At 34.8% G+C, this 26,867-nt stretch overlaps 1 protein-coding gene across 2 annotated transcripts in view; it reads left to right on the top strand.

Moving 5' to 3' along the window:
- HCN1 (hyperpolarization activated cyclic nucleotide gated potassium channel 1) overlaps nt 1–24,299 on the top strand; it is a 348,705-nt gene extending 324,406 nt beyond the window's left edge. The window contains exons 7-8 of one of the 2 annotated variants that reach the window (XM_081054014.1): nt 17,240–17,404; nt 20,716–24,299. In XM_081054014.1, the coding sequence (XP_080910140.1) occupies nt 17,240–17,404; nt 20,716–21,596 (1,046 nt within the window). In that variant the 3' untranslated portion in view covers nt 21,597–24,299. The remainder of the gene's footprint in view (nt 1–17,239; nt 17,405–20,715) is intronic. The other variant, XM_081054015.1, reaches the window with a different exon arrangement.
- Nucleotides 24,300–26,867: the final 2,568 nt, after the last annotated feature.

Genomic DNA, 26,867 nt, shown 5'->3' on the forward strand with positions numbered 1-26,867 from the left:
TGATAGCTGCCTCTCTAAAGCCCGGTAGTCAAGCTGATGGAGGTCCATGTTGGATTTGTCCTTGGCCTAGGATGGAATAAGTAATACAAGAACCGTGAAGCGAGTTATCCTTAAACATGAGTCTGTTTACCTGCCCTGTCTTTTATTGTTTTTTTAATTTTTTTATTTTGAAATTGCTTTTTTGTATTTCTATTTTAAAATATATTGTTTCTTTTATGTACTGATTGTGATAGTGGATGAGTATTTGTTTGATTTTTCTTATTTTTTTCATTTGTGTCTACTTATGGAAAAAAATGTACTGACCATATCTCGGTCCTAATTAAACAAAAAATTTAATGTGTTACTGGTCCACAATATCTAAATATAACCACTTAATTTAGTTTTCATTCTTTCTTGGACAAATATGTATTGAACAACCTCAAAGTGTCGGTTACAATTGTAGTACTTACAGTTGTAGTCAGTTACAGCTGAAGGCAGTACAATAGTGAAGAAGAAAAACAGTATCCTTCTTTCACTCAGCTTACATTCTAGCTGAGAGCAACAGACAATGAACAAGAAACTAAATCAACAAATAAGATTATTTCACATGGTTGTGAATGCATTGAAAACAATAAAACCGTTTCTGGATAAGTGTCTGCCATGGATGCGTATTGCATCAGCACTGCGCCTTTTCTAACGAGGCTAGTATGGATTACCCACCTACCTACTACGTGGAATTAGTCTTCACCTGACAGTGAGCATGATGTAGGAGATGTTGCCCATTATATTACAAAGTGGCAATTGAGAAATTTCTTTTTTTGATGTATGTATAGGGAATAATAGAATTTTTTTATCCTGAGAAAGATTTGTGTTTTAATCTTTTGGTAGCAGAAAGAAAATTGTTATCAGAAAATGCGTCTTCATCATTCTGAGAGTAAGGTTAGAGACACACTTATTCCCATTTCTCTCCCCATAGTTATTTCTAAAATGCTTTCTAGTGGTATGTCATGTATCCTTACTACTATTTGCAAAATCAAATCTCGTTTTGGCTTTTCCTGTGTTCCTGTGCAAGTTGTAGTATTTAACATGTAAATACATACTGCACATGGATATCTGCTATGTGATTTGCATTGTAATAGTCCAGAGAGATACCACTCTATTGTTTGGGTTTCATTATTTTGTGTTTGGTCATCTGGGAGCCCCAATGCTATTGAGCTGTTTTGGGTAGATACATACATGGATGGATGGATGGATAGATGGATGGATGGATGGATGGATGGGTGGGTGTATGGATGGATGGGTGAGTGGGTGGGTGGATGGGTGGGTGAGTGGATGGATAGATAGACAGACAGACAAACAGCCAAGAAACCTGAACATAAGCTTCTATACCTTAAGCATTTCTAAGCAGGTCTTGATAACAGTATATTTGGCACTATTTGTAGAGCATTTATACTCACAGTGAAAGAACAACTTTGGAATCACCAGAGGCAAAACCTAGCATTGTGATTTCTAAGCCTGGAAAACATTTTCAATGTACAGTCTTTTATTTTTTCCTCCTGAAAATTTTGCTGCCAAATTATGTTCATTCTGAGAGTATTTCCTTTTGTGACAGAAAATATGCAGCAGTGGAAGCCACAGAGACTTTTCACATATATAGAATTTCCCAGTTAGTTCATATAGCTAGCACCTAAAATGTATGCATTTCTAGATTGATAATTTGGTTGTGAAAAGCATCTGTCAATTATTAAATTGATCATGCAAAGCAAATAGCTGGGCTTAGGTGGTGGTGATTTTGGAAAAAGAAAGCCCTGAAATAGTAGAGCATACTAACTAACTTACAGAAATATTATATTGAATTGAGACTTTGCAAAAATGTTGTTTTTCTATACTTCATATGAGATTGTTAGTAAAAATTCAGGACCTTCAAGAAGGAAAAGGAATATTCTATGTTTTCTATCTGAATCTCAACATCATTTTCTTAAATAGACTGTGTATAAAACTTGATCTAAATTAATAAAATTTGATTCAGTAAACATAAGCCGAGCTCATACTACGTGCCAAGAATTGTGTGTTTTATACGATTCTCTTTAATTATTCCTGCATATGCTTTCTAAGTACATTTTCAACTCTATTCTGTGGCAATGTTCATCATAAAGTCACATCTGCTTAGGGAATGTGGGGCTTTTCCTAAATCTGGTTCAGGTATAAACATCCAGTATAAATTTATGCTTCTCTTTACATAGTTTATGCTTATCTTTATTCCTGAGAGTTTAAAAGACTATAGGCTAAGTGGTATGATAGAAAAATGAGACATATATGTGTTAACTTTAGTAATGTTTAACTTAAATCAGTAAAAGCATATTATTGCTGAAACTATATTCAGAACACACTTTCTAACTCTTCAAGGACCAAGATTATCTTTCAAAAATGTTGTTGCTTAAGTTGAACTCCAAAATCTTACAGTGGAATGTTAATTTGTTAGTTCTTAACTCATATGTTCATTATGATATCATTTAAACTTTTGCTCACCCCTTCATCTAAATGCCTAAGTTTGAACTAGGTGCTGAATAGGATACATTAACAAATAGAAAGCACAGCCCATACCTTCATGGTAATTGTGTGTATGATTGGAGAGTCACTGTAAATATAGTCTGCAGCATTTGGGGAAGGTTTCCTACATGAGACCAGTTCAGTTAATCTGTACCTTAAGTAAAAGGTGGTATTTGGGTATGTAGAAGACTTGAAGAATGGGGTTTCAGAGTAAACACACACACACACACTTAAACAGAGGAATGACAGCAAGCTGTGTTAGTGCCGATTTAAAGAATGACTGTTGAGATTTATAAGAGCAGCTGCCATGTTCTAACCTGTCTCCGTGTTCCCAGGGTGAAACATGGAGTTGGAGCTGAGTAAATGTTTCCTTAATTGAAGGGAAGAATTGGGGTTAGGAAACATGAAATAGGACCCGAATATAGAAGGTTTGAAAAGCCTGATTAAAGAATTTTTATTTTATATCATGGATTGTAAAATCCAAATGTGAATTTTCATGAGATATCAATTCAAATTGTGGGAAGAATTGTTTTTATTTTGGCTATGAAAGCTTGCCCACTATATGTAGTTATAGATGAACTATAGAAAGATTGTTTGCACAGCGCAAACTTTCTTCCCATGAATTCACTCACTTAACCTGACTAGAATGGATATTTTCAAGGTGTTTTATAGCATAATTCTACTCAAGATATCTTATGAGAAAACCAATAGCAACAACTTGTTTGTTTTTACATAAATATTGGGAAGATAATTTTAAAATCTATTTAATTTACAAATGAAGTGCAAATAAAAAAACAATAGTATCAATGTAATACAAAGTAGCTTTGAATGTTTAGTGTTGTTCTTAAAGAGATCTTCAATCAGTGCCCACTAAATTCATGTATGTACATATATATAATTATTTAATAGAAAACATATTGCAAATTCTTTGTCAATGATACATGATAGTGCTACATGACACATATTAGACATTTTTCTCTTTTTTCTCTACCCGCCCCCAAAGAAAAAAAACTTTGCTTTCAGATCAGTGAAAAATGCTATGATATTTAACCACACATCTCAACACTAAAGAAATACCTTCATATGTGGCTCTTTTAACATTACCCTAAACAAAGAAAAGAGCTTCTCTAGATTTTTCCTTGCATACCCTCAAATATTATTTTGTCAGCACACAATATCAAAAAGCCCCAACTTGATCAAATGTTATTTGTCTTACACAATTTACACATTGGTTACTATTTTTTAACACTAATATGATTTTTTAAAATATTTTTCTGTATTTAAATGTAATGGACACTTTAGCACATCTTTTTTTATCCTCTTTAATTAAACTAGTAAACCAACCGGAGTTACTGACACTTGTATAGGAAAGAAGAATAGATGGAGCTTTCAAAAAGCTTTTTTAATGTGTTTAAATAGCTTTCTCTCATTAATAATGAGATTAGCCTTCATTTTACAGTGTTCCAAGATTATCCAAAAAAGATTGCATAAGTAAAACAAATGTCCCCCCAAATTAATTATAGATCCTTTGATATCTAAAAAAAAAATTTAAGCTCCCGTTGTAAAGATGATGTAAAAGATGTAAAACGAGACACAACAATCGTGTGTTTGCCACCATAGATTTTTAGAGCATTAGGGTTTATGGAGGTATGAAACCAAAAATATGTCCTCATCAGCACTACTGTTGGTTAGTCACTATGGTGCTTCCAGTGCGAAGGGTTTGCTACTGCGATCTAGTAGATGGAGACCAGAGACGCAGCAAAACATTTCACAGGAGAGCTTCTGATATCAAAGAATTATCCAGCTAAAAATGTCAATTGGGGTAAAGCTGAGAAACTTTAGTCTAGAGAATCTCATTTGGCTTTATATATTGGAACACAAATCCAGTAATTAATGCAAATCAGATAACGTGAAGAATTATCTTTGTTGCATGTATTTTGTTTTTCTCCTGAGATCCTTGTAGCTCTTCCTTTATTCTCACTTTCTTCTGAAGTTTTCAGCTGTCATCCAACTTTCTTTTTGAAAATTTCTGATGCTGCTGCTACTGCAGCTGATAATGCAAAAAATAGTAGAGAAATACCTTAATATATCAATATGCTAAGACCAATATATTTTGGGTATATTTTACTAATGTTAAAGAACAACAATTATTTTTTGCTTTATTGATATTCTTTTTAAATAGGTTAAAATATTCTTTTTTGAAATATTTAAGTATACTTTTCTTGTCCTGGTACAGTATAATAATGGATACCATGTCATTCATCTTTCAAAACTTATTTATAATTATTTTAAATGTCACAGATTCTGTTTAGGATCCTCTGGGAAGAGGCGAGAGTCAGGCCATATCCTAGAAATTACCTTTTTATAACATTTTTTCTTTAGAAATTGGAACACTGACTGGATGTTTGATCATGTTAATAAACTGTTGTTAATTTTTAGGTGTGATAATTATATGGTGATTTTTATTTGAGGATATTTATCTCTTAGTGATGAATACTGAAATATAGTTGATGAATATATCTTCAGTTTACTTCAAAAAAGTAAAGGAGAGGGGAAATATATGAGGTATCAGTGAAACAAGGTTAGCTATGAGTTAATAATTGTTTAAACTGGGCAGTGAACATATAAAGGTTTATTTTACTATTACATTATATTATTCTATGTTTATTAAACTATGATATTATACTATCCTACTAGTATACCATTGTAAACTAATTGTATACAATTACACTATTCTGCTTTTTTTATATATTTAAACTATTCCAGAATGAAAACATTATCAAAAAATAAGGGGAAAGTGAGGCCCTTTTGTAACTTTTCTCTTTTTCGATGTGTCTTCCCCTACACACACACAAACACACACACACACACACACACACACACATTCTCCACAAACTTAAGAAAAAAATACTGGTTGACCATTTATCTGGTTAAGTGAAGCTTCTATTGGATAGGGTCTGAAAAGATGGACTCACTTTTCAGTTATGCTTATAAAGAATAAGAAGGAATCTTTTCTCTAGGATGAGAGCCAGACTTTTTCTGGTGGGAGTTTCCTGGTGTCCATTTATCATACTGACCAAGTAGGTCAGGGAGAAATTTTGAAAAATTTAATGTGGATAAACTGTCGGAGTGTTTGACCCAATTCTTTTGTTTATTTTGCTTAAAATCACAAGCTAAAACATAGTTTGTACATCTCTAGTGCACTCTCTTCTATTGTTTCAGGATTTTGTTATTTGGCTAAGCTAAGATGCAATAAAGTACATCTATTTGGAAGGGGAAAAAATCAATTTAACCCAGGGTTGGTAAACTTTGTCTGTACATGGCCAGATAGTAAATATTTTAGTCTTTGTGGGCTACATATAGATTCTGTCACATATTTTTTTTTTTATTTTATTTACAAACCTCTAAAAATGTGAAAACCATTCTTAACTCAGTATAAAAAGCAGTAAAAAAATATGATGGTTGGATTTGGCTATAGGACTCGATATAACCTCGTATTTCAAAACTAGCCTTTTTCCAAATTTAAGTCATTCTAAATAAGATAATACAAGCAAAAACATTCTATCAAAAACATTCTACCTATCATTATTATCCCTTAATGCATATGCATTTTTACCTCTATCAAATAAAACATGCTAAGTAAATTAATTTCTGGATTTTTTTTGTTATTATTATCAGTACATACCTGAGTCTATATACAAACATTTTAGTTCAGAACCTTAGTGATATGTTTATGATTGTAATTATTATCTTGAATTTGACCATTGGTTGTCTTATAGAGTACTGTCTTAGAGTGAGAAAAGATCAACAGATATTTACCTTGTTTGGATTAGTTTGTGAATGTGTGTTTTTTCTTGGTGGGGGGAATGGTAATAGGATTGCTTTGTTTGCCTAATAAATTGTAATTGTTATCTTGCACAAAGAGAGATTTTCAGCTGACCTTTCTACTGATATCTTGGATTACTCAGAAGTAAAAAATAAAAACTCCATAGGTAGGATATTAGTTTTGTACTCACTTTAAGGTCCTTTGTGGCTACGCATGTACTAGACTTGAAGAACTCATTGTAACCTCTCGAGACAGGAAAAGAAATTTCTTTTAAAAGGTACAGCCTTTAAATGGACTGGTATGAACATCTAAAAAGAGGTCACGATGGAGATGTGTAAGAGTCAGGCTGACTGGCACAGCCAAGCTCAGGTTAGCTGAGGTGCTGGACTCCGTTGTAAGGGAGCACAGGAAGAAAGGAAGCGCAGTCAACCACGTCGGAAGAGTCAGAGGCGGACTGTGGCGAATAAGATGCCCCTCGAGAAAGCACAGGCATTCCAGGGCCCAAGAGCCACTTCAAGGATACACCATTCCCATAACTCACTCATTCTCTGACTTTTCTAGCTGTTCATTCCTTGCTTTCAATCTCTCCATGAGAAGGTATAATTAAGTCTATGAGTCATGATCCAACAGAAAGCATTCCCAGTGGGAAGTGATCTCAGCCAGGCCTCTGTATGGGCAGCTGCCAGGATATAGATGACCATCTTTGAGATAGACATTAATTTTGGTTGAACTAGTTATGACAGATATGCAAAGTCACATGATTAAAGCTTACCAACTTACACACACAAAAACATATTGTTTCTAACCAGTGTTGTAGAAAGGAGCTACTAACTAATATCAGGGAGAATTTGGTGAAATTCTGGATGCCGAACTCTGGATGCCAAAGTTTTGCTTGATTTTTGTCCAAAAGAACCTTTTATCTTCACTCACAGAGCAGACACCCTCTAGTGATTTTCTCTTACATCTAGGTTCACAATCGTAGATGCTTCATCACCTTTCAGGTTCTTTTGAAGCTTCATTTTATAGTGATTCTTGGAAGAGTACACTTTTGTTCCGGATACTACAGGTTTTTATCAGGCAAATCCTCATCACCTCATACCCATAATTATTGCCAAAACTTCTTTACAAAATTTCATTTTAATTCCTAAGAACCTCTTCCAGTTCACTTTAAAGCCAACCGTAGACTACTTTTCTTGTGTCATAAAACGAAAGATTTGAAGGAGAACAAATTTGCCTTCTAGAGAAAGAGAGGCTGAGTGCCTTTTCTATCATGGCAACATATTTCCAGCTCATATTTCCGTCTCCTTTCCTAAGACAGTATTTCACACACAAATTCCTTAAGAGCCCTGCAGTAAGTAACACTGTAAATCGAGACCAAACTTCTTATCCACAGAGGAATATTTACTACGCCTTGTCAATCTCTTATGATCCTGTGAGGCTGCTGTTCTTACAATTCCATGAAAACCCCCTTCCCAAACTCTTCTCTGAATCTATGCTCATGATACTGTTTCACTCGAATGCCCTCTTTTCCCTCCCCTTCCTTTTTTTCCAGTTCTCTCCATCCTCATGGGCTAAGCAGTGCAATGCCTACACTTTTTCAGAGCCTAACTAAGGCCCTTCATGCCACAAAAGTGTACAAAACTATACTATGACAAATGATGTATTATCTGGATTTCTAGATTTTCATAAACCTTAACATCACTAGCAAACAGTCTAGCCTGGGAATTATTCTCAAGCTTTTTTTTTAATATATTATGCTTGAATGTTTAATTAATTACAAACTCTTGGAGGCAGGATCAGTGTCTTCCACTTATTTTGTATTCCCCATATTTTCCTCCAAGGTGCTGGTTACAGGAAAACCATTTGTTGACTTAAATTCATACTGTCCCTTAATTTCCATTTCTTTTTGCCATCTTTTTTTCCCCCAATTTCTCTTAAAGAAGAAACCCTGTTTTATATGTAAATCTGGCAGAGACAAGAATTCACTTCCAAAAATGCCCATCATTTGTCATCCCCTAGGAACTTGTTAGAAATGCATTCTCAGGCCCCACTCTAGGGGAACTAAGTCGTAATCTGATTCTTAGCAAAATATGTGGGTGATCCTTCTGCATGTTAAAGTGTGGAAAACACTGCACTAAAGAATTCAGTCTGAATCAGTTGATCATTAATTTTTACATTAAGTAAACCAAGGAAATGTCTATTTAAATCTGTTTTTTTATCGTTCATGCATGTATTTGTTTATGTGTGTAAGAGAAAGAGAAAACCAGGGGATATTTTGGAGACAACAGGAAATAACTTTTTTTGCTGTAGTAGACTTGACTCATTAATATCTAGTGAATATATTTTCTATTTAGACTATTATTTCTGCTGTACTTTTTTTTTTTTTTCATTTTGGGTAAGCATATTAAACCACATAGGAAAACAAAGCTGTCAATATATCACTTCAAAAAGCACAGTTGAAGTATCTATCTAAAAGTTGAAATCATTTGATGAATTTTTTGAAAGCTGGCTGCTTTTTAAAGGCATTTATAATTCAGTTGTTTGATTAGCTTTTAAAGAGTTGAATGTTGGTAGATTTAAAGTCAAAAGGAAAGATTTGTAGTGTTCTGGTGGATTTTCAAAGGTGGCTAGAAGCAGAGAAACTGTGGTATTGCTTTGATATTATGTCATTTTTGTTCCAGTCACATAATAGATCCCCTTTAATCTTCTGTTTATTACATGGGCTAACATGGGGCTAGTGATGATTGTTTCCTATCTACCCAATAATATTTTGAGAATTACTGAGATAGTCCATGATGTATTTTAACTTGCCAAAAACAAGTAGTATAAATATTTAGTAGATATCAGTTTATAAATAGTATTGTGTAACTCTGATTTTATGCAGACATTAGGCAATTGAAGAAGCTACAATGGAATTCTAAGACACAGACATCCCAAGAAAGAGGAAGGGGTGAGAGGTTAAGAGTGGAGAGTATAAACCTTAATGGAAAAATATACATATCCAACAATATGAAACAGTCACATCATAAACTTGTTCATAATGCATAATAACCAGATAAAAGATAAGAGCAGCGTAACTTCTGGTGGATAGGGCCAAAGCTCCTCAAAAAGATATGGGAATTTTTATTATTATTAAATTTATTGCCTTGACATTGGTTAATAAAATTATATAGGTCTCAAGTACACAATTCTATAAAACATTATCTGTATATTGCATTGCATGTTCACCACCCAAAGCCAAATTTCCTTCTGTCATCATATACAGAGGGTGCCAAAAAAAAAGTATGCACATTTTAAGAAAGGAAAAAAACTATTTAAATTATAATACAATGAATGACACTAGCATTCATTTGATTAATGCCATCTTTTGAATGAACATCATACTATATATATATATATAATTATGGTAGGCCAAATCTGATCTCCTAGAACACACTTCTAATGATGTTAAAACTGGAAACAGAGGTTTCTAATGTGCCTGTGATGGGAGCACGGCTGTCAGTTTCCTTTTAAGTAAGTGAAATAACTCACCCTGTAAAGAAAACAACTTATAAAGAGAAACAGGGGAATCATACATAATTAAAATTAATATCCAACTCTTCATTACTTTTGCACATCATTATAATTTAGAAATTTATATCCATATGAAGGGACCTATGAGTATTTCCAAGTAAATGTGCACAAAGAATCTTAAAGCAGTGATTACACCACTAGGATATTCCTAGTTGAGTTCAGAAACTAAACAAACAAGGAAAAAAAAAACAGAAATATTGAAACAACTAACAAGACCTAGAAAATATTCCAGAAAGTTCTTTAAAAAGCTTACATCTGTATTCTGTGCTCTGCTTCTTCTGTGGGAGTTCAATTTTATTTCATTTTATATTTTATTTTGTTTTCCTTGAGAAATTAATCTGAACACCCAAAAGCAAGTTAATTTTCTGTTTTTTTTAAAAAAAATATTTACATTTGTATTAATTTTTCTTAAGTTTATTGGGGTGACAATGGTTAGTAAAGTTACATAGGTTTGAAGTGTAAAATTCTGTAATACATCATCTATATATCACATTGTGTGCTCACCACCCAGAGTCAGTTCTCCTTCCATCACCATATATTTGACCCCCTTTAACTGTTCTACGAGTACTTTTCCCCTCCCCCTTACCCTCTGGTAACCACTAAACTGTTGTCCATGTCTATGAGTTTTTGCTTGTTTATTTGTCTTGTTCGTTTGTTGCTTTCAGTTTTATAGTCCTCATATCAGTGAAATCATATGGTTCTCGACATTTTCTGTCTGACTTTTTTCATTTAGCATGATAATCTCAAGAAAATTTTCTACCTGTTTAGTAAGGACATATCTACATTAGGCAGTACCTAAACTTCGAAATACTTTCTTCATTATAGACATTGCGCAAAAATCTCAGAAAAATGTTATCTTGCTTAAAGGAGGTACATAAAGCATTTGGCAGTGTTATTAAAGGAGAAATACCTAGCAGGGGAACCAATATTATATCATCTAAAACTTAAGAACAGAAAACGTGGGCCTTGGGTTGTCCACTATTATTCATATACTTGTAAGCATTCTAATGTAATTTTCTCTGGGCTCCAAATTCAAAGTAGGGGCACTATGAGAGATGCAATAACTTTACTATACAGTTGCTGTCTTTAAAATGCCATAAAACAATGAGGTTGACAAGGTCAGTTAGAGAACACTTAGAAAATCCAGTGTAAGATGGTGATAAACGAATACATACGTAATTTCTAAGGAACCTAAAGGATAGTGTGAGATACAGATGACTACATTTATTTTTCTCTTCATCCTTTACCCAAACACACATGCACACACGCATACACACACACACACAAACAGCGTAACTACACAAAAACTCACTCTGTAATACCTAACACAGGACTCTCTTTATTCAGTAAGTGGATCTCCAAAATAAGTTAGTATCAAGAGAAAATTAATTCACAGGGAATCACCTGCTCCATTCATATTGAATCTGGAAATTCAACTCATGAAATTTTGGACTCTTTTTTGATCAGGCTTACTATTTTCACTTCTAAGTTTGTGGTATTTCTTAATTCTGCTCTTCATGGTGGAAATGAAGACCGGTGGCTTTAAAAGAAGAAGGAGCTATTCACAGTGTTTTCACAATGACTAGTGACTATTTCTACTCTCACAAACATGCCTTCATTTGTTCTGCCGCTCACTGAGAAGTTATTGAGGAGACACTGAGAAAGAATGGCTGAAGAGTTTTTGTGTTGGAAGTGAACACAGCCCTTTATAATTTCAGAAGGAACTTTGTTAGTGTAAATCTATATTTAGCCCTCAGTATTTCCATATGTGATAGAAATGTGTAGAACGTGTGGTTATTTGGTTCAGAGATTTAATTCAGCAAATGTTAAGCACCTACTAGATGCAGTGGAGACACTACAGATATAAAGATCAATGAGACTGTAGAGATAAAAATGACTGAAGTCTGAAGTTGTGGATTAAATGTTAATAAAACTTCAGAGAGTGAACTGAATTTTACATTATTCAGATAAATAAACTAAGATCTGGAGAATGTAAGTATTGTTCAAATCCTCACCGCCAAGAGTAATCAGTTTGAGACGGTAGAACAGGACTCCAAACCACCAAGCCAATACTCTTTATACTACACCAGAAAGAATCTCTAAAAGAAACCCAAGAAATTGGATGAATTAATATATACCTGAATCATTGGTTAACCATCACTGCTGCAGAAAGATTATCAAAATAGCACTCTACTTCATTAGTTGGCAAGAAATTGACAAAATGATATATCACTTTTGATTCCAAAAATCACAAAAAGTAAAGAATTACTAAGTACATCACATTTTTAAATAAAATAAAGGAATAAGATGTATTGGACAATAACATCTCTGAAGTTTTATATGGGAAATACAGGAAATATATGTATATAGGCAATACAGGAAAATTTTAGGGTAAGATCTCCTATCACATGTACTAATTTTTTATATAAGCCTAAAATATTATTTTAAAAGCATCCTCTAAGAAAATTTCTTTTCTTACCAATAACAATATTTAATTGATTCATCAGTTAATAACATATACCATATAACATATACACATATACTCCCCTAGCTATATATACTGTATATCCATTATATGAGGACTCCAGATGATAGAAACCAGAAAATCATTTGCAAAGAATGATTTAGAGAAAATAAGAATAAAATTATGTTCATGCTGAAATAAATTTTACCATATCTCTAAAATGACTCTAAGTTTTGATAGTAGCTATATTTTTTCTAATTTTAAATTTAGTTTTAAAGTACAAAATAATAAAGACATTCTCATTATAAAAAGTTTTCAAATAATTTTTAAGCATGTAGGAAAGTAAATTAAATCCATTCTTTTTTAAGATGATCCTCAACACGTGTTTATCTCCTCCCTTTGCAGAGACCAAATTAAAAGTTAAAAAGGAGTAAAACATAAACCTAAACCACAAAGAGTTCTGATGCATAAGTGCGTATTTGGGAACAGTCAGATGATGAGACACTGTGGCACATTTCTAGAAGACACAAAGTAGATAGAAGAGTGGAGTGTCAGATAATATTGGTTCCCTGGCCAGCATTCATTGCCCTTTCTTCCTTGTTAATAAATGTTATATCTTCTGTGACCATTAAAAATACAGTTCCACTGGTTAAAGTAATATTTGCCTAACTCAGTCACCAATAGGCATTATCTAGCGCCAGTTTTCCAAGTAATTCCTTTTTAAATCCTCTCTTGTAGCTACAAGTGGCCCTGTGACACAGTTCTGGTAAATGAGATGTTAGAGAAAGTAACTTAGTTTTGCAAGTTTTGCCTATATAATAAAAGGAAAGAAACGTGGAAAGGTGTTCCCTCGCTTTGGATGCTGTTGTGTGAGGATATAATGCTTGCTGGTGTTGCTGTCAACTTGTAATCTGAAGAGGGAGTCCAAGAAAAACAGTCACATTAGCCCAGTGCCCTGGCATCACTGAGGAGCTGAACAACATTGAGCCCGCCTGCCCAAAACTTTGGCTTTGTAATATAATTCAGTTACTGTGTTGGATAAGCCAGTGTTATTCAGGTACTCTGTAACATGCTGTTAGGAAAACTTCTAGAAGTGAAGAATATGGTGATGGTTTCACGGGTTGCCTGTACATGTCCAAACTCATTAAATTGTATACATTAAATATCTGCAGTTTTGTGTGTGTCAGTTATACCTCAATAAAGCTGATTTAATTTTTTTAAAAAGCTGGAGGGACATACATTGTATTTCAGGGTTCATCAGGGACAAAAGGGATGGTATTATGGACTGAATGTTTGTGTCACTCCTAAATGTGTTATCTTGAATCCATACCCCTCAATGTGATGGTGTTTGGAAATGGAGCCTTTGGGAAGTAATTAGAGTTGGATGAGGTCATGAGGGTTGGCCCTTCATGGTGGGATTAGCGACCATATAAGGAAAGGAAGAGACAGGAACCCTCCTGTCTCTGCCATGTGAGGACGCAGTGAAAAGGTGGCTGCCTGCAAACCCGGAAGAGAGCTCTCAGCAGAACCCAACCATACTGTCACCCTGATTTTGGACCTCCAGTCCTCAGAACTGTGAGAAAATAAGTTTCTGTTGTTTAAGCCAAAATTTGAATATACAGAAGACTGGCTGAGGAGAAAGCAGATCTCTTGGCAGATCCCTAGAGAAGCTGCTAGGCTAGCTAAGAGACAGTATAGCTATGGAGGACCAATTGAAAAGTGAGGGGCAAACAGTGACTTACTGAAGGCCCGTGTATGATACAATGGTCTTTCTGTCCCGCCCTCCAAGAGGCAGAATGGCCTGGAGCCAGGCATTTATTCCCCTGCAGGGCGAAAGGTCTTGGTGGTTCTTCCCTAAATCAATTGAACTAGGCAGAATACTAGAACAGTTAAGAGAAATGCTGTTAACTCTGGACCAAATGAAGCCCTCCTCATTCTGGCATTTAGGGAAATATGACAAACTTCCCAACTATTCCCCCTAAAGAGACATTCCAAGCCAACAGATTTTGCCATATCATCAGGGTTTTCATCCTTAAATGTGAATGGATATCCATCTGAAGAAAGCATCCAACATACAAGGGAAAGATCTAGACACAGAGACAGAAATAATTGTTCCAGAGTAAAGACAAAGAATTCAGAAAACAAAAGATAAATTAAAATATAAAATACAAAAAGATACAATATAAAAGCAAAAGCTCTTGATTTTCACTTTTACAGTTTTATTGCAATAAATTTTACATATATAATTCATCCATTTGTAGTGTACAATTCAACTTTTTGGTGAATTTGCCAAATTATGAAACCATCACTATAAATCAGATTCAGAACATCTTATCACCCCAATAAGATTCCTTGTGCCCATTTACTGTTAATCTCCTTTCCCACCCACTGTCCCAACCAACTACTAATCTGTCTCTATAAATTTGCAGTTTTGAGATATTTTATATAAATGGAATCATATAATATGTGACCTCTCATATCTTGCTTCTTTCACCTCTCAGGAGACAGAGGATATTACATCCACAACAAAAGAGAAGGCTATAATGAGAAAACAACAAACATAGGAAAATGAAAAGCATTTGGAAATTAAAAATATAAGTGCCAAAATAAAAGTGTATTAAAAAGAATGGGAGGTAAAGTTGAGGACATCTACAGTAATAATCACTATGAATAGGTTTGTTAATATTCCTTCAAATCTTGGTCTTTTCCTATTCTGTGAACTTGCTATCAACTTTTAAATTACACTTTTAAAAGGTATACATGTCCACAAATAATTTATATAAAGGAAATTTGAAAAAATAAAAAAATATGTACACAGAACACCTACATAACAGGAATATTTTTCATCCAGAGCACAGCGTTTTGGTAGATTTTATTGTTATTTATATGTGATCATTTTTATAATACTGTAAGTACAATCTTGTGTTCTGCTTTTCTCATTTAAGCGTGCATGACCTTTCTACTGTTATCACATAGACTTTAAAAGCTTCACTTTTAATAATCGCCATGTATTAGGTTGGTGGAAAAGTAATTGCGGTTTAAAAGGTTAAAAATAATTGCAAAAACTGCAATTACTTTTGTACCAATCTAATAACTGATTATGAATCTTGACTTAAACATTCCAGACATCCCCCTAATTTCAAATCTACCAATGCATTTATAATGTATAGCACCATCACCATGTAAACCACTTTGCTCTAGTAACAGACTATTTCTTTAGATTAGATTTTCAAGTGAAATTCTTAGGTTGAAGAGTATGGATATTTTTAAAGATTTTTGTTACATATTATTGAGGTTTATAAGCATTCTATAGGACACTTGTGACATAGAGATGTTTAAGGAACACTTAGGAGTAAAACATTTCTCATTAGCTTGTTTGTCATAATGTGGCAAACATAAATTATATAATATGATATTAGTACCATAATGACACAGATGTTTAACTTTAAGGTAGTGCTGAAATTACTTTTTTTTTATTACACTGTTTAGAATAGCCAGCGAATTCCATGGTATGATAATATGCTTTATGCTTAAATATTGACCAACACAGAATCATCTTCCTACACACACCAAATGCACACATACTTCGTGCAAACACAGGAACTTACACACAAACATGAACCCTCCACAATATTATTTATTACATTGCCAACATGTTTGCCAGCATGAACAACATAATTGGTGGCTTAGATGGCATTTCCTAACATCCTCTCTGTTCTCCCAGATTGATTCAGATGTGCTTCTTTAGTATTCCCAAGGTATCCGCATTCTGTATTATCATTCTTACCAAACTGTATTTAAATTAGTTCTTAATTAAGATGAACTCTTTTTCTTTTTCCCACCAGCATATAAGTAATAAAATAGATATTATATTTTCTTCCAGCCCTAACATATTTCCAGCCCTAACATCAAATACATGGTGCCTACCACATAATTTACTCACAATGGTTATCAACATGAACGGAACTTCTTTAAATAAGTTCAGAGGAGTGTGGATTTAGACAACTTTCAATAATTATTTTGCTGCATTTCCTTCTGTTAAGAAACGGTGCATTTCAGAAATATTTCTGCCATTCCTTTTTCCAAATTGGTTGTTTGGAGACCAAAATTGTAATTATTTCTATTTTTAAAAATAATCAAAGTCTACAGGAGTTTCATTAATAAATTTTAGGAAAATATTGCTTTTAATATTTATTTTGCTAGCAAATAAGGACATCCAAATTTGCAAATGTTTGCTTACCATATATTGGGAATCTAAATTTCAATGGAGGATCCTCCTGAGAAGTTATTTAAATAGAAATCTCCTCTGTGCATCTGGAATAAAAGTTTTTATACTGATCTTATTGGGAATATATGAACTACATAAGACATTCATCTGATCCAGTTTTGCTTGATCATAGGACTCTCTAAGCCAATGTTTGGGTTCACTTTGGTTTCTGTCTATATGATACCATCTGCTTCCCACCTTCCAGAATTCACAAAAACTGTCTGAGTATAGTCCCTTTCTGTTTTCAACTCCATTGTGGATTTATTATTCTCTTTTTTGAATCTTTTTTATTGTTATTTCAGGGGGTTTGGGATGGGGCCAAAGGATAGATAAATCTATTTCAGCCTTCCCTTTGAACAACAATCCTCAATTGTTTTTTGTTTAAAAAAAAAAAAAACACAAAACAAAACCATTTTAAGATTGAGTATTGGATACTTCCAATTGTTAGAGGGAATATCCTGGTAATATAGAAAATGCTGCTAACCATTGGTTTCTCACACCACGAGACTTTTTTAATTGTAGGAGACCTCATTGGCCTTGAAAAGACAATTGCCAAACAAATTCTTCTTTCTTGTTTCAGAGATTTGCCTGCTGACAAAGGGCCGCCGTACTGCCAGTGTTCGAGCTGATACATACTGTCGTCTTTATTCACTTTCTGTGGACAATTTCAATGAGGTGCTGGAGGAATACCCAATGATGAGAAGAGCCTTTGAGACAGTTGCCATTGACCGACTGGATCGGATAGGTACTCTCTTTAGTTTTCTATCTTCTTCACGCACAATTTAGTTTTAATCTAGTGAACTGATATATATCTGCAATCATCAGTCCCAAATGCTAGTTCATAGATTGCTTGTTCACTAGCACAGAAATAGCAATTACCTGTCGCCCTGTTTCTAGAAAGGTCTGAGGCTCTATCTAACTTTCTCTCCTAAGTATTCTAAGTTTATTTATTCATCTCTGTGTTTTTACTAGCTACACAATCTGATTTCCCCAGTGATGCCAAAACAATTTGAATCTTCAGGTAAAAAAAGCAATGATAAAAATGCTAGATAGCATTAAAACAGAACTAAAAATACTAATGTATGAGTCTGCATTACAAACCAAAATTTACCACAAGGGATTTTTGTTGTTGTTGTTGTTGTTTTGTTTTGTTTTGTTTTGTTTTAAGATCAAGTTTACATTTTATCCTTATATTAAGAATTTAACACTTGGGTTAAGTAACTGTCTCAGTAGAAACTTCTGGAAATGTTTGTAATGCAGACTCAAGCAGAAAAAGCCTTGTGAGAAATGCCCTACATAGATGCTTTACTTTGCAAATGTCAGTTTATTTTAGACTTCTCTGCTCTCAAATAAAAATATATAAATTAGGCCTTAATAGTTTCACTAGTTTAAAGATTTGAATAATTGCCATAGTAAAGTTAGATCAAATTGGCTTGCAGTTAACTTCCCAAGATATGCTGAAACATTCTGATGTCAGAAGGCAGTTTGCATTCATTTTCCACATTCAGATCCCCTTCCTACAGCTCCCTGCTTTGCCCTTTGTCCCTGCTTAACTCTACTAACCTTCATATCTCAGTTTAGACATCACTTTCCTGTAGAAACCTCTGTGATCTTCCACTCCCAAATCGGCTGACTACCCTGGATATGTTCTCCCATACCCCTGGGAAGTTTCTCCATCACACAACTGCTTCTATTGTAATTGCGCTACAGATGCTAAGCTTTATAAGTGTAGAGATCATGTCTAATTCATCATTACATTCACCTTACCTAGTACACACTGAATATTATCGAAGAGCATTAGGGAGGGATGAAGGAATCAAGGAACTCAAAGGAGTTGGGGTTGAGATCACTTGAAAGTAAATAAAGGTATTTCAACTGCTTCATTCTAATAAGGATAAGGACTTGTGATTGATGTGTTGTTACGTTATCTTTTCTTCTGCGCTTCATATAATCTTTCCCTATATGTTAGTAGGACAACAGACTGCAGAAGGACCTGATATTAGGGTAGGGGAAGGAAAGGTAGTATTTGAATGTTACCATTAAGCAGAAATATTGTCATCCGTTAGGCATTCACATTGAGATTTAACAGGACATAGTGTCCTGGGAAACACTGCTCATAAAAGAAGTGAGGACTCCTGAAAGCATCTTTACTTAATTTGAAAATAACTTCCCCCTTTGTGGTGTGTGAGTGTTCATAGTAGAACTAAAGACTAATTTCTAGCATATGAGTTGTTGTCCTAACCCAGCTCGACATCTTTAGAGCAAGCATTAGAATCAGGATATTTCAATAGAAAATATGTTTACTTGATGCAGTTTCATTCTCACCTAACTTAGTGCAGTTAATTTTTTATAAGAAAGTTTGCATGAAATGGTATGTAATCAATAATACAGGCAATGAAATTGCTAGTACCAAAGCACCAAACAAACATTTGCTTTTTTAATCCTTGTAAAATTCTAATACTGCATTAAAAGTTATAGTGTTTTTCCGCAAGGTAACAGATACTTAGATTATGAAATGTTGACTATTACTTGATCACAAAGAAATATTTTCATTCTCAGTTTTGTGGTTTCTAAATGTATCTATAGTTAGTTAAGGAGAAATGCTAAATAAGCATTTATGTTTATTACTAACTTAGAAGTGTTTGTTCTTTGGGAAATTAAGACAATTCTGCAAAGAGAGGTAAATAGAATTCTGGCAGTCATTTAAAATTATTACAACTGTAACTAATAGGATATTGTATGTCAATTACACATCAATTAAAAAAACAGATCAAAAAATAAAAAATAAAAACAATAGCTTTTCCTAGCATCAAGTAAATTATAACATATGTTTTCATTCAAAATATTTCTTGTTACTTAAGGTGTCACACTTTATTTAGTGATAGGGCAAATTGATTCACTTTTTAGTTGCCATATTGCCCTGGGTATTATTTTATCAATGATGTCATCACAAGTCACTGATTTCCCCTCCTTTTGTCACTCTGTTGTTGATTCTAATAGTTATTCTGGCAGTGAATCCTACTAATTGCAAAGCACTCCGAAGACAGTGACAGGAAAGAGAGGTAATGGTCGTTGAGATTCTGAAGTGAGCTGAGAGCCTGCCAGACTCTCTGTCCCTTGATTCTCATAGCCTTTCAGAAGAGGAAAGATTCTGACATGGTTCTCAACTGACTGCACATAAGAATCACCTGGGAAAATTTGCTGTTAAAGTCCCAAAATCTGGACCCCATGTCTGGTTATTCCGATGTAATTGGTAGGGTACAGATGGAAAAGCTCCAGAGATGAGAAATATATGCAGATAGGGTAGGGAATCAGTGGCATAGGGCACTAGTCCAAAGCAAAATACCCTGCTTCTGAAACTTGCATGTAAAATCGCCTGGGGAATCTTGGTAAAATGCGGCATGTGGTTCAGCAAGTGGGTGAGGCCAAGAGGCTGCATTTCTCGCAAGCATTCACGTGACACAGATGCGCTGGTTCATTGTCTGTACTGTATCTATGATTCGATTCGCTGTGTTCCCTTAACAGCCCTGTTTCTTACGAACCACGTTTTCCTCAGCATTATTCCTAACCTTGCTCTGTCCCAATGTCCTTTCTGCTGAAATGGGATGAGGAACACACCTACCTCAAAGAGTTGAGGTAAATAAAACAGATCTGCCTACAGCTTTTTGTAGTGTGCCTGCCGCATAGTAAGTATCCCTTTGTCCTTTCTTGAAAAAGAAGCTTGCAGCTTGATCCCAGGCCCTTCCTGATCCAAATGGCCTTTCTTCTCCCAGTCTTCAAGGTAGCCCTTATGTCACGTATCTCCATTTGTTCTGTATGATGGCTTTTGCCATGTTACAGACTTCTCAACTGCTTAGAAGGTAAGATTTACCAGAGTGATACAGGAAACATGAAGGCCAGGAGCCACGTTTCTGTTTGATTTCCTCAGGTGAGTCCTGGGCTTTTAAACCTCTTCTCTGAAACACTGACAAACTTCTGTTTTTAGGAGCCAGTCGCTTGGAGTTGCCATCAGTCGTTTGTAGGCTTCCTAAATGCTTATTTTTCTTTCACTGACAGGAAAGAAAAATTCAATTCTTCTGCAAAAGTTCCAGAAGGATCTTAACACTGGTGTTTTCAACAATCAGGAGAACGAGATCCTGAAGCAGATTGTGAAACACGACAGGGAGATGGTGCAGGCAATCGCTCCAATCAATTATCCTCAGATGACAGCCCTGAATTCCACGTCTTCAACTACTACTCCGACCTCCCGCATGAGGACACAATCACCACCCGTGTACCCAGCGACCAGCCTGTCTCATAGCAACCTGCATTCCCCCAGTCCCAGCACACAGACCCCTCAGCCGTCGGCCATCCTCTCCCCCTGCTCCTACACCACTGCCGTCTGCAGCCCTCCTGTACAGAGTCCACTGGCCACTCGAACTTTCCACTACGCCTCCCCGACTACATCCCAGTTGTCACTTTTGCAGCAGCAACAGCAGCAATTACAGCAGCCCCAGCCACCACAGACCCAGCAGCAGCCCCAACAGCCACAGACACCCAGCAGCTCCACACCGAAAAGCGAAGTGCACAAGAGCACGCAAGCCCTGCACAACACCAGCCTGACCCGAGAGGTCAGGCCACTCTCAGCCTCACAGCCCTCGCTGCCCCATGAGGTTGCCACCCTGATTTCCAGACCTCATCCCACTGTGGGCGAGTCCCTGGCCTCCATTCCTCAACCCGTGACAGCTGTCCATAGCACAGGCCTTCAGCCAGGTGGCAGGGGGACTGTCCCCCAGAGAGTCACCCTGTTCCGACAGATGTCATCGGGAGCCATCCCCCCCAACCGAGGGGTCCCTCCTGCACCTCCTCCACCAGCAGCCGCTCTTCAGAGAGAGTCTTCTTCAGTCTTAAATACAGACCCAGAGGCAGAAAAGCCACGCTTTGCTTCAAATTTATGATCCCTGCTGATTGTCAAAGCAGAAAGACTGATAAACTGAGAACACTCTCGGATCTTATTTTATTCTATATCCTGATATTTCCCTATAGCCTACTATGAAGAGATATTTTAGACAGCTCTGGCCTACATGCAAAATGTAAAATATATATATTACATTTAATATATATATATTAAATATATATGCCTAAAATCCCAAGAGAAGTTCAAAAGACTTGTTTAGCATTCAGCGTTATATGTCTTCCTTTCTTTAAATCATTAAAAGATTTAAAATGTTGTTGTAAGATTATTTATTTTTAACCTGCTTTTACTTAATTCCTTTGATATATATATATATATATATACACACATATATATACACACACATATATATATACAGATATATATATGTATTTCTCCATTTTATGAAGAGTTCTTGGATTCAATGGAAACAAAACTCTGATTTTAAAAAGGCAACTCAAGTGAGCTACTGAACAGCACCAATCACACTTCTTTCATTAGCTGTGTCTCTATATCTAAGTTGTTAATTATTACTTATGGAGGATTAAATAGCAAATCCCATTTTGTAGATCTAAATTGTATTTTGGTGCTTTCAATTTTGAATTAGGTTACAGAATAAATTATATGCTTGGCCACATAGGACACTAGCATCGCCACCATTATGAATATCTCTAACCTCAAACGTGTTCATCGATCTTTCAGAAAGCGAGGGGATATTTCTCTTCATGTGTTATTGGACTTTTACCAAGACTCAATCCATGTTAGTTGTAAATAACTTTTTCAACCCAAATGAAAATAGCTATTCCGTGCTGTATGAAGGTAAAATTCATCGCTTAAGAATTTCGTTTTATTGCTTCACTTCAAAACTTAGTTTTAAATTTTACAAAACGGAATTGTGACAATTATTCAACTGTAATGCAATGGCTTGACACCTACAATGTTATTTTAACTTGCGATGTTTTACGCGAAATTGTATGCTCGATTCTACAATGGCTTGTATTACACCAAAAACCATTACTTTTCTTCCTTCTTGCCATAATCAAGCATCTGAAAGTAGTCCCTGCATGCTTTTTGGGGGGGAAAAATAGGTTCAAAGCAGTCATTGTAGGGAAAGGCTTACAGTATTTCTTGTTTTTAGAAAAGTATAACCATTCATTAATTGCCTATCTTGAAATTCCTGTAAGGCTGACTTGGATCTCTGATTTAAGTCTAGAAGTGAGGTTTTTCACTTTCTTTGAAGATTATTACTATTATTGTTACAATTATTACCATTACTATTATTTAAATAATGATTTGTAAACCACGGCTTGATTTGGAGTTGCCAGTGTGTTCTGTCTTCACTGTAGTTGACAGTTTATGTGGTGTTCATTTAAAGAAATAAATACACTACGGCATCATGTCTGTTTGGGAACACACAATTTGCTCTCTGTATATTGTAACTGAATGGTTAGTAAATCTTGAGGCATGGGGTGACTAACATAGCCCTTAGATAAAACGTTTGTTACTTTAATGTGCTGAGAAAAGTACAGGCATGGTGACAGAAAGCAGGGGTCAAACCGAATGCCTGTGAGCCTTGTTTGTTTGTTTATTTCCTTAATTCTTTCCATGATCTGTGAGCATCTTCTCAGAGGAGTCCCTTAGTAATCATTTGTGCCTATTGCATCCCACGAATGTGGCGGGTGACTGGAACACAATGGGAAGTTTCCTAATAATCAACTTCTGTAAATAACCCAAGTTAAGACAATGACATAAAGTGGAGCTCTTCCGTATCTTTGACAGTGGTGATACGAAGAACTTTAACCAAGACCACACATTAAATGGGGAGGGCCTCCAGATAGACTTGAGGACAGAAAACGAAAGCAAAAAATTCTAACATGGATTCGTGCTGCCTGTTATGCCTTTTATGGAAAAAATACCTATAATACCAAAATGAATTATGTTTCATTTCTGACAGATCCCAGCTTGTATGGAAGTGATCAACATGCCAGTCAATGTAATGTTATCATTAATATGCTGGTGACATTGGATGACATGTCAGGAATGGTGTAAGAAAGGGATTGTGCGCTCTACCTAGAACCTATGGGGAAGCTGCAAGACCATTTACATATCAGTACAAAACTCCTTTATTTTATTAAATGATTGACAATTAACTTAAATTTATGAAGATCGTGTATTGGTCCTTTAAATTATTAATGAATTTGGTAGTGAAATATTTTTATATACACATATATTTTTTTTGTTTTTATTTTGAGCACTATTGGGAAGCATAAGCAAAATTGAATTGCATGGTCTTTCAGTGCAACCATAAAATTTTTATTCACTTTGTAATAGAATGGACAAAAAGTTAAGGTTTATATGTTAAAATAATAAAGTGGTACAGGGTAAATTATATACGTATATATGTATGAATATATATATACTTAGGTAAAGAAAAAATTGACTCACATTCCTGTAATATAAAAGTCAGTTGCTAGTTGAAAAGTGACCTCTTTTCTCTGTACATAGTTTTAAGCCCATGAGTATGGAGTTTTAATCTGTACAGAAAGAAATGTATTATTGAAAAGATTGGTCTTTTTACTGCTGGGAAAATAGTAGAATAGCTGATTCTTACAACTGTATGATCAGGGATGATTTAGAGTATTTCTTTTGTCTTTGCTCAAAGCCATACATATATAAATATATAAAGATTATTAATAAATTCAACAAAAATAAACTAAAATGAATATTTTGTTTTATCAACATATTCCAATCAAACATTGTTTTATTAACGAGTACAGATTTGCCTCTGTCTTTCTATCTTTACATCATACAATTTCCAAGAGGGTCTATACATGATAATCATTATAAAAATAATTATAGATATTCTGTAACTATAGAAAGGAATTTAAATAGAACATGGATGAGTTTTCCAGCTATTCCTATGTTATACCTCTTCTATATGGTACAAATTGAGGGGTTTTTTTTGTTTATTTTTGTTTTTTGTTTTACTCTTTGCTCTGTAATTTCTTAGCATATGGTTGTCCAGTTTCAAAACACAGATATTTATATTGGATATGAGGAAGAGAAACAATCGCCCTGTAATATACATACACAAACCTATATCACAATAGCCACAGGCCTTTTAAAGATTCTGTAGGGATAAAACCTCCCTATACAAGTGGCTTTTCAATCAGACCTACAAGCCTAAAATAAAGTTTATTACAATGAGTGAAGGATTCTTGAAAACTATAAGATAAATGGCAGGAATGACAGTAGATTTTATTCATCAGGTAAATAGACTGTTTCCAGGTCTCAGTGACCACTCCATAAATGAACGATTCCCTGATGGATGCTGATAGACTTTAAAGAGGTGGTTATTTTGCCATTTACAGACTTAAATGAGCAGGACATTACAAAGTACACAGTCCAGTTCACTAGAATAATTCCTAAAGAACTTGGATGATTTAAACAACATGACGTGTTTTGAATTTTAGATGTATTATTTCAAATCCTGAATTACTGACACATCAAAATACTAACCATCTCTATAATCATTCAGGCTATTTTTGAGGTCTCCATGCTTCTTTTCCAACTTAAGTATTTATACTTGTTAATTTCACTATGGTACTTCGTTTCTACAGACTCACTTTCATCATTTGTTACATTAAGCTCTTTGAACACAGTATGTCTTCCTTACACCTCTATCCTTCTAGAATATGTGTCATAAAACACAACTGTGGTTATTTTGTTCACATGCACCACACATAGCAAAGGTTTTTACATGGTCAAAAATTTAAGCAAGTGTAACTGGCTGTGTCCAGTGAATTATTAGCTCAGATCTATAACTTTATTCAGCACATCGTTTTTCCAGGAAAATAGGATGGGACAAAGAAGATTTGCCATTGTACTCAGGGTTAGGTACACCTGTGACTGGCACTCGAAAGCAGTGACTTTTTGAAGCAATTTGGATTCTTTTCTTTTTAAAAAATGGCATCTATTTGTTTTATAAACGGGCCCACTATGATGTCAATCAGGAAGAGAACCCCTGCTTTTTAAAGGGAACCAAAGAAGATGTAAATGACCTTGCTGCATTCGTTAAGGATTTAGGATCCAATTGGCCAGAGAGCCCAGATTCCTCCTCCTCCCAATTTGGAGTTTTTGACCAAAAGACGTATTCCTTCTTTCTCCCAGAGCAATCAACATTTTCACTAATATTTGTCATTCTCCATCATTTCCTTCAGAGCTTTCAGGTCTGAAAAACATGAGCTTCTCTGGTTAGGAAAAAAAAAAAAATCATGGCACAGTCACAAATCTGTTGCCAGAAAAAGCAAATTTCATTATAGTCGTTTAGAAGAAAATATTTGTGATTTTGTAATGCTTGAATGCTTTTCAGCTTTGACTACTCTCTCAATTCAGTTCAATTTGCTCCAAGTATGATATGCTGATGTCTAACATAATGAAGTGTTTAATTTGAGAACTGTTAAATAGTATTTAATAGATAAACGGCTTCCATACACTACATAGCATGTAGTCTCCATACATCTTTATACCAAGAATCAAACATGTTTTAACTCTATTGGCTTGCAAACAAAATGGAAAGATTCAAGAGTTAATTCTCCTGACAGTAATTACCCTAAAATGTTAAACACATATCCCAAAGATACTTGCATGAATCAAACTATGTTTGACCACCCAATTCAGAACAGCTTCCAGGACCTGTAGCAAGTTTAATTGAGTGTCCTTACCTGTGGGTTCTCTCTACTTGGTAATAGTGACTCCCACTGGGACTCAACCAAAATTCATTGGAAGCCCTATTTTCTTAATACAATACACGATCTAGTTTGTCGTCACTGTTTGCACTACCAACAAATGTGGTTATTTTTATGTGTGGCTCCTAAATTCTCTGTGAAGTCCTTCTAGACATGTTCCAAGAGCCTTTACATATGTACAGCTTCCAAATTAAAATTCTCAAGATTCTAAAGATTCCAGAGATCTGTGATATTTACCTATAAAGATCTCAAAGCAGTATAGCTTTATTTCTAAGCTAAGTTTTTGTTTGTTTTTTCACTTATAGAAGAACAGTGATCAAATCCATTGATTTTGGTTTGTTTTACATAGTTTTTCTTTTTTTAAAGGGATGATTATTTCCATGTGACATTCTATATTTTTATGAATAAATGGTATTGACTTTAAATTTTGTCAACTGAAACTCTCAGGATAGCTTCTTTAAACTGGAAGCTGTAATGAAAGTTCACTCTTTCTCAAACTGCTGTATTAGCCTTCACATGAACACATA

The sequence above is a fragment of the Rhinolophus hipposideros genome (genome assembly GCF_964194185.1).
Source record: "Rhinolophus hipposideros genome assembly, chromosome: 7".
Lineage (NCBI taxonomy): Eukaryota > Metazoa > Chordata > Mammalia > Chiroptera > Rhinolophidae > Rhinolophus > Rhinolophus hipposideros.